The sequence below is a fragment of the Aethalodelphis obliquidens genome, unplaced genomic scaffold (assembly GCF_003676395.1).
Source record: "Aethalodelphis obliquidens isolate GAN/ISIS:26980383/991018 unplaced genomic scaffold, ASM367639v1 scaffold13, whole genome shotgun sequence".
In the NCBI taxonomy this organism is placed as follows: domain Eukaryota; kingdom Metazoa; phylum Chordata; class Mammalia; order Artiodactyla; family Delphinidae; genus Aethalodelphis; species Aethalodelphis obliquidens.
In genome coordinates, this window is record NW_020837957.1 from 1,668,078 (window position 1) to 1,687,341 (window position 19,264).

Below are 19,264 nucleotides of genomic sequence, written 5' to 3' on the forward strand. Positions count from 1 at the left end.
GGGACCGCGTGGTTTCTCTTGGAAGGCAGGGCCTTTGGAAATCTCCTGTGATGCTTCTAACAGCCCATACGTTACTATATTTAATATTGCCCTCGTCTTTTTCCCCTCCCTTCTTTGTCTTTTCAGAAACAGAGTTGTCAGTCACTGCTGACTTAGTGCCTACCTCATCGTGGAACATTTCAAGTGAGCTCGACAGAGGTACACAGTGGGGACACGTAGGGGTGGAGGTGGAAGAGGGGAGACATGAAATGCCAGGTTTACTCCTGGCATGGCTGTCTTTGAAATCAACTGCTTTTTAGATCACTAGAAGGAGGCGGGGGCCAAAATAAATTCCCTGCTTACTGTGATCATTTAACATTTAATTACTTGGAATTCTATTATTTCTGGAAAGGTTTGTTGTTGTTGTTTTTTCCTCTCGCTCGCGCTCTCTCTCTCTCTCTCTCTCTGTCTCTCTCTTTCTTTCCTTTCCCTTCTTCCCCTAAAATGTTCCACATGCTAAAAATGCTTCAAGATGTGGAAAAGGGTAGTTTCTGACCTTCCTGACACTGCATCTAGGGGATCTTATTTAGAGGATTTGATTCTGCCTGAGCCAGGACTGATCAGAGCTGTTTGCTGGGTGACCTTTTACAGTGAGTATTTGATGTGCTTGCAGGGTTCAGAGCAGAGTATTTGGAATGTTTGTAATTGCCTGTGTGTACAGATGGCAGCTTCCTGTGTGCACGTGGAGGACAGGTTCCTGCTATGAGTCTGTTGTAGTATTAATTAAGTCCTGCCGTATGCTAAGCACTGGCTACTCTGTAGAGATCCTATGTCCTGGAAGATAAATCAGGACACATTCAGAATCCCTGAAATTGGCTCATCCTACCCTTCAGGCTTATTTCTCTTTAGTTTCCTTTATGCCCTTTTATGCATCTCCAGCCCGATTTCTATTTCATCTTATACGTCCTGTGCTTTTTTGCTTCTCTACTTTTCTCTTAGCTGTTCTTTCCATCTGAACTGCCCTTCCTTCCTTGCCAGTCTCCATTCTCTCCCCTCTACAGGGCAACAAATTACTTCTCCTTTAAGTCTGAGCATATAGTCTATATTAGCCACAGTCTTATCTAATCCCTCAGCAGGAAGTGGCCTTTCTGTATTTGGAACCCCCATAGTGTTTTTCTCTGTTCTTCTCTTAGCATTTTCTATGTTATATCATGGTGATTTACATACTTGTCTATCTCACCCTTAAACCTGGAAGTTTCTTGTAGGTAGGATATCTATTTTGTTCTTTTTTTTTTTTTTTTTTTCCTGTCTCTATTAAAAAATCTAGTAGAGACTCTCATTCATAGGAAATCCTCAATAAATATGTATGGAATGACAGGTGAGTCACACTGTAGTCACATAGATGGATGGGCCACATCCATATATATATATATACAGATACCTTCAACAATCTTACTGAGTTTCTACTTTAGTTCAGGCATGATTTTAGGTTCTGGGATTATAGTGATAAAAGGAGCTCAAAAATCATTGTCAAAAATTGCCTTTTATGATCCGCTGTCTTTTGTCTGCTCGTGTATTCACTGGGAGTTAGATTTCCTCTCAGAGGAATGAGAATGTTACTTTATAAAACAGGAATGGGAAGATCTATTTTGTTGGTTATGCTCTTCAGGCATTTTAGGGTGGCGGGATGAGGTGAGATGTCTTTTCACCTTAAATCAAAGGACATTTAGGATCATTTGTTATCGTCAAATTTGATCTGGACATTCTTTTTCTAATTAAGGATTAAAACAGGGACTGCACGTTATGCCTCTGCATCTCCAGCACCAAGCACAATGCTGCGGAGGCAGTAGTTTCTCAACAGATATTCGTGGATTTTTTTTTTTTAACGGAAAAGAAGAAATAAAGCATACTAAATGTTAAAGCAGTGCCTATTCTGTGCCATGCAGTGTGCCAGGGGCTTTCAAGTATGTGAACTTACTTGGCAAGCTCCTTATAGCACCAACAGAAAAAAATACATCATTGCACACTACCTGTTACTGATCAAGTTCCAGTTACGGCTCTAGAAGGACATCAGTATGTGCTGAAAAGGCAGCAGAGCCACCAGTCAACTACCTAGCCTGCCAGACTTTGAATTTCTAGCAGACCAGCACTGCAATTAGCAGCTGTTGCCCTTCAAGAAAGTAGTGTCAAGTAGTAGAACCTACTGGCCAAAGGGTGGAACCTACTGGCCAAAGGGTGGAACTAAGGCAGTCCCCAAACTCCTTTGATTGTTTAGCATGGCCTTCCAGAGAGCATGGATGGCTTTCCAGGGGTTCTTGGTGTCTTCTTTCTCTAGAAGGTAATTAGTATGTGGTCTTTACTTCCCACTTAGAATGAAAGCGAAAGCTGATTGATTCATTTATTCACTCATTTTGATCAATTCTTTATTGCTTCCGACTCTGATCTGGGCACAGTCTGAAGACTCAGGATCAAAAGATGAATCAGGGACTTCCCTGGTGGCACAGTGGTAATCCACCTGCCAATGCAGGGGACACGGGTTCAAGCCCTGGTCCGGGAAGATCCCACATGCTGCAGAGCAACTAAGCCCATAAGCTACAACTACTGAGCCCACATGCCACAACTATTGAAGCCCACGCGCCTAGAGCCCATGCTCCACAAGAAAAGGCACCACAATGAGAAGCCCACACACCGCAACCAAGCGTAACCCCTGCTCGCCGCAACTAGAGAGAAAGCCCGCGTGCAGCAATGAAGACCCAACGCAGCCAAGAAAACAAAACAAAAAAAGATGAGTCAGACCAGGGTCTCTGTCCTCCTTGAACTCAGAGCCAAGAGAGAAGGACTGATATCTAAAGGCATAAGAAAAACTTTCTGGTCAGATTGAGTTGTCAAGGGACATTCCTCCCAATCACAGAGAGATGCTAGTGTAAATACACAAGGGAAAAAAAAAATCCATCACCAGTCTGGTATGCAGAAAGGAGAAATCTCCAGGTGCCCGAATTGAAGAACAAGCAGTGTTCAGCGGGAAGGAATGAAACAAAAGGTCCTATGAAAACATGGGAAGTATGTATGGTTCTTAGGGGCTGGAGTTTCAGAATCCTATAGGGATGAGAGCTGAGGCCATAGGAAACAAACTCCTTTCCAAGGCTGTCAATGAGGAATGACAGACCTGAGCATGAAATAAGGAAAATTCTGCCAAGGATCTGGTATGGAAGTCTATCAACCACCCTGGGCCACTGGGATCACCCACAAGAAATCAAAACCCCAGCCTGTGTTCTCCATGGGTATGGGGTTGGTATACTTCTCTTATAGTGCACAAGCCACAAACCAAGAAGATAATGTAAAAACTTGGTCTGGAATTGATTAAACTATGAGATCCTGACAGGGGACAGCCTAAAGCCAAAAATCATCGTCAAAAAACGTCTCAACAGCCCAGCACGTATGGGTCTCCCACCAAAAACAAAATTTAAAAACTCAAAACCACAAAACAACAGAACTCCTGATGTTAAGTAATTTTAAATATTATAGTGTGTTCAAGAGAGGGAAAAAAAGCCACCATTAGTGAGAGTCAGACAAAACACATGGAGAAGTTCATATCTTAGGAACTAAAAGCAATAGACCAATTTGAGAGAGTAGATATGTTTAAAATGTTTCCTGGTGAAAGAGGAAATAGAAACCATAGGCCAAGTACAGGATAATATGACCAAAAAGTAGACATTTTACAAGAACTAAGTAGAAATTCTATAATTGAAAAATAGAATTATAGAAATTAAAAATTCATCAAGTGGGTTAAACGGTGGCTGCACTCAGCTGAAGAGAGAAATGGCGAACTAGAAGACAGATTGAAGATAATACGGTAGTTCAGAGAATGGACCCTGGAGCCAAGGTGACTAAGTTTGAATCCTGACTCTGCTACCTGCATGCTGTGTGACTTTGGGTAAGCCACTCCACCTCTCAGTGCTTTGGTCTTCTCATTTGTAAGATGAGATAATAACAGTACCTACCTCACATGGTGGTTGTGAAAATTGATCTGGCTAACAAATCTGATAAACTAATTAGTTAAGAAGTAACAGCTGTTTTTGGTTAATACAGTTATTACTTTGGGCTTGGTAGTTAAAAAAAAAAAATCATTGGTATTTTGGCAGGCTTGTAAGGAAAGCGTATATTAGGGTTGGAGTGAATGTTTCAGATCCTGTTAAATCAGCCCATGTCAGCAGCCACCCACTCTGGCCTCCCCCACATGGCTGTTCACCCACACCAGCACCATATTTAGTTTGGTAAACAAGGTTCTCTGTGGTCTTACCCTTGCCAGGTCCTCTCACCTCACCCCTACACTCCATACTTTGTACTCTTTGTTTCAACAACCTGCCTCTCTAATTCTCTAAGTATATCCTTCTATACTTCCAGTCTCTCTGCCTTTGTTCATACAGTTCCTTTTGATTGTATTGTCCTTAACCTTATTCTTCACTTGGCTGACTCCTTTATTTAAGCATCACCTTAACCATTACCTCACCCCCTTCTCCCCGCAGTGCTTCTAATGGGCATAGTGCTGAATAAGACCACCAGGGTTCCCGTTTTGGTGGACCTTGCATTCTAGAGGGAGAGGCAGATAATTACGAATCCTTTCATCAACCCCATTGACCATGCCATCCACAGTGCCCCGAAACATTTAATATGTGGGGTACCATATGACCCCATGTCTGTCTTGCTCAGAATCCTTACCAGACTGTATTGACATCATCGATTCTGTGCCCGTCGCTTTAAAGTCAGGTCTCTCTTATCCATTGGCTGCTCTTATTGCCCAACCAAGTGCCTGGTGTGTAGTGGAAAATGTGTTAAATGGTAGGGGTTCCAATGCCATCTGTGCCAACTAGTGTGAATTCCTGCTAGGTGTGAGGCACCTGCTGAGCATGTGAAGGCATCATTTGAATTCACACCACCGTGGGCAGCAGAACAGATAGGCAGCTGAGGCTCATGAGGGTTAAAGGACTCGGCTCATGAGGGTTAAAGGAAGGGCATAGCTGGTGAGTGGCGGTGCCAGGATTCCCACCAAGGCCTCCACACCAAGTCCAGGGATCCATGTCCAACATGGCAGTTGACTGCACTGTCTCCCCTGCATTCACATCCCTCCTCCGGTGGGACCATTCCCCTCACATGGAGAAACAGTAAAATAAAAGTCCGTCACTTGGTATTCTTTAATGCCTTTCTCTTCACCGACCTGCTCTGTTCCACCCATCAATCCCATTCTGGCTCCCCAGCCTCACGCTGGTGCTGGTTTTCTGTTAAATGAGTCCAGTCAGTGGCATTAAACAGTTACCTGTTTATCCTTTCCAACAGGAAATGAAATTTAAAAGAGACAAGGCCACCCGGGAAGAGCCGTTGAAAGCTACTATTGACAGGGCATGGGGGTAATTTCTGAAACAAATGCTTCAGAAGCAAGAGCCTCCTAAAATAAATCGATCTACAGGGGCCCAACCTCAGCTTCCCTGTGGAGGTTTCGGGGTGGGGCATGTTGAGGGCCTCTTTCCCCCTCTTCCATTTTCAGTCACATGAGGTCTCAGAGGTTCTCTATAGAAAGCCAAATGTTTCTTTTGGAGAAAGCACTGGAAATTGCACCCGTAGGTAGCAGAAAGGGAGGGAGCCTACAACTTAAAAAAATACTGAGGCCTCATTCCAACTGCAAACAGTTCTCTGTGCTGACAGGCTAGATTTGGGGGTATTTTCGTCCTGCTCTGCTTTTCTAAGAGCTGGCTTTCTCTACCAGCTCAGAGCTTTACACATGGTAGGGAAGCGTGTAGCAAGGTTCTTATGAGCATAAACTCTGGAGTTACTATGACTCTGATCTTCCTTTCGCTCACCTGTGGAGCAGAGGCCTTCATCTCTATCACTAAGATTGTTTCCCTGGCCAACAAACACATCTGTGGGTTCCATTTGTGCTGTGCCCTAGGACAGCTGCTTGCGTGGTCGCAATAGACAGATACGTGCTGGCCTCTACCCCTTAGCTCACCGTCAAGGGTTGTGACCAGGTTTTCTAGTTCAGGAGTGGTTGCTTCCTCTTGTCCCCCCTCTCTGTTACTTGATTTGTCTTTGGTACATAAAGAGGCTATTTAAATAGCATTGACTGGTCTATACCTTGGAGCTTGGGTCACAGCTAGTTCTCATGGGACAGCTGAGTCCTTTCTTTGTACTCCTAATAGTATGTATCAGGAGCAGGGACAGTGGGTGTAGGGGTAAGAGGGGGATGGACTAGATCAGGAGACTTGGTACTTGGCAAGCTAAAGAGTAGTCCTCCTGGGACTGGTAGCTGGTTGGAGGAATTTCTGGGGGGAATTGCTGGGGGTAGTTTTGTGGTGTTTGAAACAGCCCAAGTTCAGCAGCCTTTGGCCTTTTGCAATGTCTTCTTAATATTGATAGCATCATTTTCTTTAAAGGACTGATATCATACTGCCACTATTAATCGCAAAAGCACTTGGAGCCTCTGTAACCTTATATGGAAAATGGGAGAAGTGGTATCACTCCAAAGCATAAAATAGAGTCTAAAGTCCCACCACAGTCTCTAGAACAGATAGTTGCTCATTTCAGGTAATTCTCTTACCCCCACCCCTTCTTATTCCCAAGGGGAGGATAGTATGATCCAGTGAATGAGCACTTGACAAAGAACCTAGATTCTAGTCCCAGCTCAAGTGCACAACCAGGTCAGTGACCTGTCATTTAAGCTCTGGGCCTCAGTGTTCTCATCTGTAAAAAGGGAGTTATCGATTCTTGTTCTGTGAGGCTTCAGTGCTGCAGGTCCGTTATGGTAGCCACCTGTAGCTGTTGAGTACTTAACATGTGGCCAGTCCAAAATGAGATTAGTGTGACTGTAAAACCCAAACCAGATTTCAATGGCTTATTCCATTGAAAAAGGACTTAAAATATCTTATTAGTAATTTTTATATTGATTGTATGTTAAAAGATAATTTTTCATATATTGAATTAAGTGAAATATATTATTAAAATTAATTTTACTTGATCCTTTTAATGTGGCTACTAAACAATTAAAAACTACACATGTCACTTGCATTATAATTCTATTCAAAGGTACTTCTCTAATGAAACAACAGCTAGAACTTCAGGTAAATCTAACCTGTGTTTCCTACTTGCAACATGAGGCCATGTTCTCATATCTATGCGAGGTTTAACATTCTAGGAACTGCTTTTTATTGAAAGAAATTTTTTGAAAACTGATTTTTTGTGTGTGTGTGATGCTGAAAAATATATCAATACTTGATGTGTAAGGGATAAGCATTATTGATTCTAAGCTGATCATTAACTCTCAGAGAAAGGCAATATCTCAAGTAATCTCCCTCCTTTGGAGAAAAACTTTGTAGGTTAGAAGTCCAAAGCACAGAAGGTTTATACTTCGATAATGGTTACATAAATGACAGCAATGGGACCCCAGAACAAGTCAGGAAACCCCAGCTTCGGGGCAGTAGTTGGGTATATTCAAACAGGGCCCTGATGATCCAGTGTTGCCTCTATCTCTCAGACTTCACCTTGCACTATTCTTTGCTGCTGGCTATGCTCCACCAGCCACACTGGCTTCCTTTATGTTCCTCTAGCAAGCCCAGTGCTTTCCTGACCAAGGGCACTACCCAGAATCCCCTTCTCTTGCTTTTCCCCTCCTTCAGATCTTGATGTAATGGTCATCTCCTCAGAGAAGCTCTTCCTGATCATCCAAAGTTAGTTTCCTTTTCCTTTATAGTGATTTTAAAAAGAAAGAAAAAAATCTGGTCTAGGCCTGGAAGCAGTGAGAAAAATCCCTTCTTGATAAGGAAGCGGGGAAGCTTCTTGCCAGCTCTGCTGTGTCCACTTTATCCCTCACTAACTCACAACAAGTTTTCAGTCCCTTTGCCTGGAACCCAGCGTGGAAGCACGTGACATGGAAATCATTTTCTCTTCAACCAAGCTGCTCTCTCCAGCACTCCTGTTAATCCTCTTTACCTGACAAGTCCATTCACTTTAGGGAAGGGAACCGCCAAGATGAGAACTACGCAATCTTGTCATAAAATGGAGGGGAAACGAACCTTTATGGTCAATCTTGATCCTTCAAAGCCTGCTCCAAGGGGAGGAGTTGGCCATTGGGCACCACCACTGGGGCAGAGAGGGTCAGCCTCCCCACTCAGTACTCCATCCAGCCCATCATTCCAGCTCTAGCTCCAGCTCTTGGTACCACCAGTCCCTCCCAGCAGCCCTCCCTCCCCTCCCCTGTGTGCTGCTGTCAGTGGGGCCTTCAGCGTAGAGGCCTGGGGCCCAAGGGTGTTCTGCAAATGGCCAAGCTTAGCTGAGTGGGGAGCACAGAGCTCCCCCTTCCCGGCAAGCACCACCCAGTTGAGACAGAGGGGCAATCGAACAAGCTTGGAAATGTTTACGCTCCTGTTTTTACCATTTAGAATCAGGATAGAGATTTATCTACCTCCTATCATGGGTCTCAGATTCCTTACTCCCTTGGTACCGTCTTCACTAATTCCTGCCAAGACAAGGCACAATCTTGGACTCATAAATAATCAGGAAGCAGCAGAAAGGGCATTTCTCGACGCTCCCAGGCAAGCTTTGTCCTTGCCTGGTACCTTAGTTTCGATTTAAACCTGCCTGCCGAGAGAACCTCCCTGAGTACCCACTTCAGAAATGGCTTTGGAGTTTGGCCTCAAGGTGCTTCTAGAAACTTGTGGACTAAAGTCCTGCTCACAGGGATTATAGGAGGTCTTCGTAGTCCTGGGCCTATGGCTCTGGTCAACCCTTGCTCAAAGACTCACAGGGACTTTTGGACCTAGAGGCCTCTTGACAAGGGAGGGAGAAGAGATTATACCAAGTGCCCTCTGGCTCCTGCCTTAGCATCCACCACTCTGCCCCCTCCACTCTTGCTTGCTGTGCACGAGAACCAGCTGCTCATTGTTCCCCATCCTATTTCAGGCCGCTCTGCAAACGCTGCTGTTTGCTATGATGAGAGTACCCTCCCCACCCTTTTGTCATCCTTAAAGGCCCTGTACAGATTGATCACTTGGAGGAAACCTTTCCTGACCCCACCTGCCCCTACAGGAAATCACATCTTACTCTGTGGAGGAAGTGGTTCTGCCCACCACACTGCTAGGGGATGCTGATTTCTGTGTATATTTTCTTTCTCTCTCCCCTTCTTCTTCTCTCTTGCAAGAAATATGCATTAAGCATCTTCTTCATGTCAAGCAAAGCCCTCACGGCTCACCCACTCTAGCAGGAGCGTCAACCTGGAAGGGCACTGTGGAGAGTGCTTTGAGAGCCACGAGAACAGCTTGCCAGGCTGTGAACGTCTTGAGATCAGGAATTAGGTCTTTTTTCTGCATTCCTGTAGCTCTAGTAACAGGTATTTGAATAAATAAATAAATGAGTGAGTGGTAAAAGTCAGAACATCAGAGTTGAAAGGTACTTTAGAGTCACAATCCTCTAACACTGCTGGTCTCAGAGTCACCTGAAGAGACCCAGGCTCGTTGAAGCAGACTAGACTCTAAGCCTCTGTATTTTTACTGACTTCCCAGATGATTCTGATTCTCACCAAAGTTTGAGACCCACTGATAGAGCAGTAGGTCTTAACCTCAGCTGTGATTGCAATCACCTGTGGAGTTTTAAAAATTACTAATGCCTGGGTCTATTCCCCATTCCGCACCGCCCCCCCCCCCCATTCTCATTTCACTGTTCTTCTATACAATCTGGGATTTGAGGGCTTTAAAAGCTCTCCAGGTGATTCTAATGTGCAGCAAAGTTTGAGAGCCACTATTACAGAGTTCTAGGCTAATCTACCCTGTAGTCTTACCATGGTGTTCTAACAAGTGATTTACCCAGGTACAGTTGGTTGGAACTTTCTCCATTTCTGTCCTTAATTTTCTGAGGTAATATAGAAAAAAGAACGGGGGTTGGAGTCCTTGGTTTATATTTGAGCGCTGTGGCTAACTCCGGTTCTCAAAAATTGAGCTTTACTTTTTTGGGTTTTTTTTTTGTTTTTTTTTCATCTGCCAGGGTTGTCATGAATATGAATGTAATGACATAGGTAAGAGGGCTGAGCTAGGTCCCATTCTGAAAATGTCTGAATGAGTTGGTGTAACTCCATCACTTTTTTTATGCGGCCATGAGGAGTAATACTTTCCTGCCTTATGAAGTGATATCAGCTATTACCAGTTGCCAAATATTGAGAGTTTTTTAATGTGCCATGAACACATAAAGTGATTTACATGCGTTGTTGTATTTAATCCTCATAGCAATTCTAAGAGATAGTACATCTATTTTATGGATGAAAAGACCAAGCCTTAGACAAATGTAATGGGCTGTCCGTGTCCTAATCCCCAGATCCTGTGAACTTTATCTTATTTAGAAAAAGGGTGTTTGCACGTGTAATTAAATGACGGTAAGGATCTTGAGATGAGATCACCCTACATATCCGGGTGGACCCTAACTGTCTACAGGTATCCTTAGAAGATAGTGGCAGAGGGAGATTTCATACAGACCCACAGAGGAGCCAGTGATGTGAAGATGGAGACAGAGACGGGAGTGATGGAGCCACAAGCCCAGCAATGCCAGGGCAGCCCCCAGAAAGTGGAAGAGGCAGGGAATGGATTCTTGCCTAGAGTCCCCAGAGGGAGCAGGGTTCTGCCTGCTCTTGGACTGTAGCCTCCAGAATTGGGTCAAAATAAATTTCTGTTGTTTTAAGCCATCGAGTTTGTAGTAATTTGCTACAGCAACACCAGGAAACTAATAAAAGCAGTTTCAACAATTTGCCCAAAGTCACGAAGCTGTGAAACCAGAATTCAAACACATGTCCTTACCCAATATAGTCTATGGCCTCCAAACAGAATTGAAATTCGTAATAAAATATCTCAGATTCATTTACTCAACAAATGTATATTGCATCCTACCGTGGACAAGGCCTCTTCTAGGATCTGAAGATGTAATAGTGAACAAAACAGAAACAGTCCTGCCTTCAGATACCCTAAATCCAGTGGAAGAGAGAGACTTTAACAATTAATTTTACACAGGCACATATACTAAAAATCATTTAATTGCAGCAGTGATAGGTGCTTTAAAGGAGAAGTATGACAACATAGCTGTATAAAAACAGACAGTTACCCTAGAACAACAGGTTCTCACACCCTCCCTCACTAGGCCCAGCTAATAGCCACCTGAAGTAGGGGTCAGCACTGCAGTTTTTTCTGGCCAGTTTCTTGGGAGGTTACATGTCTACAACTCCATTTGAGCCCTCCTGCACTTTAGGAGAAGTCAGTCTAGAAACAGGGCAAATCCCTTGCTTGGGATAAGGACCCACAATAGGAGGAGGGCAATAAGGCCTTCAGCAGGCAGTGAGCTCTGCAACCTATTACGAACATCATTCTGAGGCAGTGGCGTGTGGGGAAACTGCTCTTAGACAAGGTTGGAAATTTGTGCATTCCTGTGCCAGACAAGATTTCCTGTAGGGCCCTGAGAAGCTCACTAATCATCTCCTTAGTTCCAAGCGATATTACTTCAGGGCAGTTCCTGTCAGGGCCCCATACTTAAATATCTCTTTGCTTGGGTTTATTCCATCAAATGCTTCATTTGCTTTGAAAAACTGCTCTGACCCTTAGCTGGGTCCAGCCGCTTAGGAAGTTCAACTCACCACATGCCTCAGAGGGCTCCTAGTTTTGACCCCAGTTGCTGCAACTAAGACTAACTTATTTTCTGCAAATGATTTCATTTTGGGGGCCCTAAGTCAGTCCTGATCCACTCCAGTCATTGGAATATGGTTGTGTAGAATTCCAGCTGACTCGCAAGAATTCTCTCTACCCATGGCCTTTACTTGTCTTCTGAACTCAGAAAGCTGTGTTTTCCTGGAGATCCTTCCCAGGTCTCTAATCCTTTTCCCATCACCTATATACACTGATTCATTCAACAGGTTCTTATAGAGTACCAACTGTGCACCAGGCACTGTGCTAAAGACGGAGTAGTGAAAACATGAAGCTCCTCTCTCACGAGTCTCGCTTCCTCGTGGTATTAGCAGATCCCTGTGTGGGAAGTACTATTCCGGCCAATCCTTCCTGAATGCCTGTTCTGTTCTAGGCGTTGTATGAGACATTTTGCTCACAATGCCATCCCATTTAATGTACCATCAAAACCCTGTGAGGTAGGTACTATTATGCCCATTTTCCAGCCATGAAAACAAGCTGAGAGACGTAAAGTGACTCAGCTAGTAAATGGCAGAACTAGGATTCAGATCCGGATTTTTCTGACTACAAAGTCCATATTCTCAAAGTCCATATTCACTGCCTGCTGAAGGCCTTATTGCAAAGTCCATATTCTCAAAGTCCATATTCACTGCCTGATGAAGACCTTATTGCCTAGTTCTAAACTAATAATCCATGTTTATCGGGAGGAAAGAAAAAATTGGGTTATAAGTTTATAGAATATCCTTTCTGGAGGAGGAGATTTTTAATTACCCTTAGGCGATTTTTCTTATTTGTGTTTTTCCTTTAATTTCCACATTTTCTTCAATAAATATCCTGTACTCTTGTAGTTAGATATAAGTAAAATATGTAAGAAAATAAGGAAACTCATGTATACCCCCAAAGAATTGAAAACAGGTACTCAAACAAATATTTATATGTACTTGCATGTTCTTTTTTTTTATTTATTTTTGGCTGTGTTAGGTCTTCGTTTCTGTGCGAGGGCTTTCTCTAGTTGCGGCAAGCAGGGGTCACTCTTCATCGTGGTGCGCGGGCCTCTCACCATCGCGGCCTCTCTTGTTGCGGAGCACAAGCTCCAGACGCGCAGGCTCAGTAGTTGTGGCTCACGGGCCCAGTTGCTCCGTGGCATGTTGGATCTTCCCAGATCAGGGCTCCGTGTCCCCTGCGTTGGCAGGCAGATTCTCAACCACTGCGCCACCAGGGAAGCCCTACTTGCATGTTCTTAGTAGCAGTATTTATGATAGCCAGAAGGTGGAAACAGCCCAAATGTCCATTAGTGGATGACTACACTGACATATTGTGGTATACACATACAGTGGAATATTATTCAGCCATAAGAAGGAATGGAATACTGATACATGCGACAAAGTGGATGAACCTCGAAAATGTTATACTAAGTGAAAGGAGTCAGATACAAAAAGTTCCATGTTTCATTCATGTAAAAAAATCCAGAATAGTTCAGTGCCTAGAGATAGAAAGCGAATAGATGATAGCCAGGGGCTGGCATGAGGGGGAATAAGGAGCAACTGCTTAGTGAGTCTGGGGTTCTCTTTGGGATGGGGTGCATATTTTGAAACTAGATAGAAGTGGTGGTTGTGTAACATTGTGAATGTACTAAATGACACTGAATTTTGTAATTCACTTTAAAATGGTTCATTTCACATTATGTGAATTTCACCTAAATAAAAGTAAGAAGACTCAAAATAAATAAAATAGGCACATTGATAAGCTTTTATCCTGCTACTCTTCTTTACTGCTAGTGATGTGAGGACTATAAAAATGGATTTGACATCTCCACGCCAGGACTATTTTTACTTAGTGCCTCAGCCCCTAACCCAAGTAAGAGCCCTGGCCTGGCCCCTAACTAAAATAACCTTGGGCCGGTCACTTAATGTCTTAGAACTTCAGTGCTCTCAGCTGTCACACAGAATTAATAATGTCCACTGAGGTCATTATCAGATCCTAATATGATAATGTGGTGCTCTGTAAACTATAAAGTGACTTGCATATATTTTTCCAGTCTTTATTTTTATATCAAGAACCACTAAGTAATCAGAAGTCATCTCCAGCTGCTTACCAAGTGTGTGTGTTAAAAGAACCATTAAAAGTAAGTGGTGAAATCTTGATAATGTGTGTATTCAAAGACCATGCTTTTTGTTGTTGCTGACGTTGTTTTTTTTATTTGTGGGTGTTTTGTTTGCCTTTATAACAAAGTCTATTCCGATAACAAAGGATGTTTGGGCTGGGGATGGGGAGGAGAATAGGTTGGGATAATGAGATACATGGACCCCAGTGTTCATAGCAGCACTATTTACAATAACCAAGACATGGAAGCAACCTAAACGAGGATGTGGTACATATATACCATGGAATATTACTCAGCCATAAAAAAGAATGAAATAATGCCATTTACAGCAACATGGATGGACCTAGAGATTATCATACTAAGTGAAGTAAGTCAGAGAAAGGCAAATATATGATATCACCTATATGTGGAATCTAAAAAACTGATACAAATGAACTTACGTACAAAGCAGAAACAGACTCACAGACATAGAAAACAAATTTATGGTTACCAAAGGGGAAAGGGGTGGGGGAGATATAAATTAGGAGTTTGGGATTAACATATACATACTGCTATGTATAGAATAGATAATGAACAAGGACCTACTGTATATCACAAGGCACTATACTCAATGTAATAGCCTATAAGGGAAAAGAATCTGAAAAAGAATGTGTGTGTGTGTGTGTGTGTGTGTGTGTGTGTGTGTGTGTGTAGCTGAATCACTTTGCTCTACACCTGAAACTAACTCAACATTGTAAATCAACTATACTTCAATTTAAAGAAATCCATCTGCATATTTACAGTCCCTAGCAACAGTGTAGGAGAATGCACCATTCTGCTTATTTTCACTAGTACTAAGTATTATCATTTTCTTAGTCATTGTCAATTTTAAAAGCAAAAATGGTATGTCATTTTTATTTTAACTTTCATTTCTTTGATAACTAAGTAAGGCTGAATTTTTTTCTATGTTCAGTGGCCATTTTTTTCTCTGATGAATATTCATTCATTATTCTCATTCTATTAGTGTATATATCTTTTTTTACTGCTTTGAAATCCACATTTTTAAAACTAGTTTAGCTTTTAACTTTGCTTATGGAATGTGTATCTTTTCATATAGATAACTTTTAATTTTACGAAATCAAATCTATCAATCATTTTCTTTTATGATTTTGTACTTTGGTGTCATGGTTAGGAAAGCCTTCCCTTCCCCAGGATGATAGAAGCACTTATATTTTCTTGAAGATATTATTAAGTAAAGACTTCCTTTTCAAAATCTGGATCAAGTTGAGCAGTATTTCCAGCCCTAGAGAGGGCAGCAAATTAATCTGATGCCAGAGTCAGCTATATCTCCACAACCTATACGCAGAGTATCTCCCAGATGAATGACCCTTAGAAGGTAGTATAATCCAACCTTCTAGCTGATTCGTGACTCTCTCCTTATAAAAGCCTCATATGTCATTCTACACTAACCTTCTATATGAACAGTTTCTCTCTGATTAGAAAGCTTTTACATGAGCACTTTCTTTAGTGACATTATAGAAGTCTACCCTACTCTTCCTTTTGAGAATCCTAAGGTTAGGATGGTCTTTCTTATGCTGAGCCAATTGGTCTTTGTTTTCACTCTTTCTGCCATGTCTACTCCTTCTCAGAAAGTGGATGAAAGCTGTTCTTGGGACTTCGTAGTCATATTGGCCTGGTTCCTGCCCTGGTGTTCAGGAGCTGTATGGTCTTCAGTAAATTACTTAACCTCTTTGAGCCCCAGTTTCATCATCTATAAAATGAGGATTCAAAAATTCCTATTATTACACATTCTAACTTTGAGACAGAGTTAAATGCTGGAGCACTTAACAAGCTTAGCAGCTGTGTACCGTCATTTCAGACTTGATTATGACTCAAGGTTTTCTTTAGTCCTAAGCTTCTAAGATGTGTATGCAGTGTTTGAAGCAGTGTTTTATAGCCTATGATTAATAAAGAAAGCCAAAATACATCTCCAGGTAAATTTGTAAGTACATTGAAAAGAGGCAAGAGTCAGAATCAATGTCATAATATATTAATGCCAATAATCTGTTATGAAACTTATTGTTACATAGATGTCTTTATTACTTTCAGTATTGCTTTGAACTTTGGAATAAAATGACAGATAGCCTCTGGGAGTCTTTTCTGTTCTTAGATAGAGGACCTGGCATATGGACACCTGGACCTCATGAGATGATCTTAAGGATTAGGAGAGTTCATACATGACTGTGGTAGTACATTATCATTATCATATTATTGACCACAGAATCTTCCCTTTCTTGGGATAAACAGTTACCATTATTTTCATTATTTTTCCTCCTAACTTGTTTTCTAGATCCTTCCCCCATAAGAGGTAGCCTTCTGGAGTGAGCACACAATACTCCAGGTAGACCTGGACCACATAAGATGCAGCAGGACCATCTCCTGCTTCTTTTGCATTTTTATTCTTGCAACCAAAATTCTAAGTCTCTGGGTAGCATCATCTTGTTGTTAACTTTTGAAAAACTTGCAGTTAGCTAAATCTCCTATGAGTTTCTCATAATTTTTGCCATTTACCTGCATCTCTCCTTTCTCATACTTGTATGGTCAGTATTTTACATCCCAGTACTTGCTATAAGCTATTCCTATTATATTTCAACATGTTTAATTTATCATATTATTTGATGCTATCACTTAGCATACTTAAAACCTTCCAACTTTGTATCTTATTAATTTGGTCCTCATCTAAGACATCGATATGACTGTTGGCTGGGAAAGGATATAGACAGAGTCCCCATTATGATTATATCTTGTCTTGTTGCCAGTATAGAGAACCGTCTCTCTTACAAGTGTATATAATTCAGGTCTTGTTTTTGAGAGTCTGCAGACTTATTTTAGCATCTTTCTGTTTCTCTGAACTTTTTAAAGTCAGCATTCCTATTTTGTCCCATTAATGCCTTTCAAAAGCATTTGTTGAACTATGTACCAGACACTGTGGCAAGTAGTATGTGCCTGTCTTCAAGATGCTCACAGTCTCATGGGGGAAACAGACTGAAAGGAGAGGGTGTATAATAGAAGAAATGGGGGAGTTGTAGATAAAGATTTATGGAGGTGGTGACATTTGAGCTGGGTATTACACAATATATAGAAGTTTGCATAGCAGAAAGTAGATCAAGGACACATCTGGCCATGCCCCAAATCCCCTTTCCTTAGACCACATGAGTGCCAAAATTGCATGTTCATTTTCTCTCATGGTTCCTGCTGTTCTTCTGCAAACAGTATTTCCTTGTTCAGAATTAGATTTCTATTACTGGCATTCTAGGAGATGCAACTGCTCTCCAGGATTGCTAAGAATAGAGAATATGTACCATCTTTTAGCTGGTGGATACTTTTAAGAAGTATTCAGATCATTGAACATCCTATATCTCTCTAATGTCTTACCTCAGTACCAGTGTTGTGATCAGCAATTATTACAATAATATAATGATAATTGCTAACATTTATAAAGTACCTGCCATATGCCAGGCATGTTCAGTGGTACTTACATATATTATCTCTTTCTGCCTTTAACAAAGAAGAGTTTTAAGCTCAGAGAGGTTGAGTAACTAGCCTAAGGTCACACAACCAATAAAGCAGCAAAACTGAGACTTGAACATTGGTTTCTCTGTCTCCAAAGCCTGACCATTTACATTTCCTCATTCTGGTCATTTGGTCAATATACCCATCCACTCTCCCCTTAGGTCTTTACTCATTGATTTTTCTCCTCAGTAGTTGCCGTTTGTTTAAATCTACTATAGGGCTGCTATAACAAATTCCATAGACTGTGTGGCTTGAACAAAAGAAAGTTATTTCCTCACAGTTCTAGAGGCTGGAAAGTCTAAGAGCAAGGTCCGAGAGGGATCAGCTCCTGGTGACAGTGCTCCTCTTGGTTTGCAGATGGTAGCCTTCTCACCCTGCCATCAAATGTCAGAGAGAGGGAAAGAGAATGAGAGAGAGGGAGAGGGAGTAGGAGGGAGACAGAGGACAGAGGTTCCTCTTCTTATAAGTTCGCCAGTCCTTTGATGCTATCACTTAGCATACTTAAAACCTTCCAAGGTTTTTTTTGATGAAGGCCCCATCCTTAAGACTTCATTTAACGTTAATTACTTCCTAAAAGCCCTATCTCTAAATACAGTCACACTGGGAGTTAAAGCTTCAACATATGAATTTTAGGAGGACCCAAGTCATTCCATAGCACCCTTCTTTAAACATTTTATACATTTTTAATTCTCCATGCTTTTGTTTATGCTATTCCCCAGCATAAGCTTTCTGCCTTTCAAAATCCTTCTAGTTTTTGAGTATCCAACTCAAATATCACTTCCCATGAAGGCTTCTCTGGTTTTCCCATTAAATTTAGTTGCTTCTTCTTCTACACAATAATAGTAATACATTGATTTAGCCCCTGTTTTACCCAGATTATGTTATATATTCAGGCTCCTTAAAAGCGGTGACCCTGCCTTAATATGCTCCCAATTGACCTGACATGCTCCCAATTGACCTGCCCCTAATTCTATTGGTACTCCCTAAAGGTATGACTTACGTTATTCATCAGTTCTAAGGAATGGCAGAGACAATCAGGTAGGTTTAGGCTGGAGAAGAGAAGACTGCAGGAAGCCTCATGACTGTCTTCAGATGTTGGAGTGATGTCTTACAGTGGAGAGAGGAAATGGTTTTATGTTCCCTGAGAGGTTTGAATTGAGGTTACCAGGTGAAAGTTACAAAGAAACAGATTTCAGCCTAATACATGGAAGACCTTTTTAGTAATAAATGGAAAGGGGAAGAAAGCTAACATTAACTGATAACCAAGAGCTAAACTGTTGCTCTACACACATTATTCCTCCTCCCCCACAGCCTTATAAAATAGTTCCCTTCTTTTATACATGATAAAACCAAAGTTCCAATAGGCTAAAGTCCTAGTGTAATTTCATGTAATTAGTCTATCTCCTTTACCGATTCTTCATGAAGAATCGGTCTCCCTCCGCCTAAAGGTATTGAAGCAGACTGTGACCATTTTTTTCAGGAATGTTGTATCAGAAATGCTCTGGGGGAATTGATATAATTAATATTTCAGTTTTCTTCCATCTCTGAAATCCTATGACTCAGGAATTCTCAGTCTCTGACATTGGTTTAATGGGAATAGACCCATAAAACCTATCTTGTGTCATACTTTTTTGGAAAAGATACATTATAAAACTCTTATTAAGATTATTACAAATTATCATTTCAGTATTGCATGTGTCATTGGTCCCATTAGTTCGTATTTATGAAGCTGTTTGGAGGACACAGATTTGGAAATATCCATGCTAATAAAATTGACTTGATCCAAGCCATTAGTGGCTACAGTTTCAAACAAGGTCTGTTCTATCGAGGAAAGAATGATACTATACATAAGTTGTCACCTGACTCTAGAAGTCAGATGCATGAGATACTTAGTTTTGCTCTCCTGATTACATTCCATGCTGAAGGT

General features: G+C 41.7%; 1 protein-coding gene across 1 annotated transcript in view; it reads left to right on the top strand.

Annotated features, from left to right (window-relative positions):
* Nucleotides 1-19,264, top strand: part of ROR1 (ROR family WNT receptor 1) — a 416,524-nt gene that overhangs the window by 244,888 nt on the left and 152,372 nt on the right. Inside the window, exon 2 of the mRNA XM_027113977.1 lies at nucleotides 127-198. Coding sequence (XP_026969778.1) covers nucleotides 127-198 — 72 coding nt within the window. The remainder of the gene's footprint in view (nucleotides 1-126; nucleotides 199-19,264) is intronic.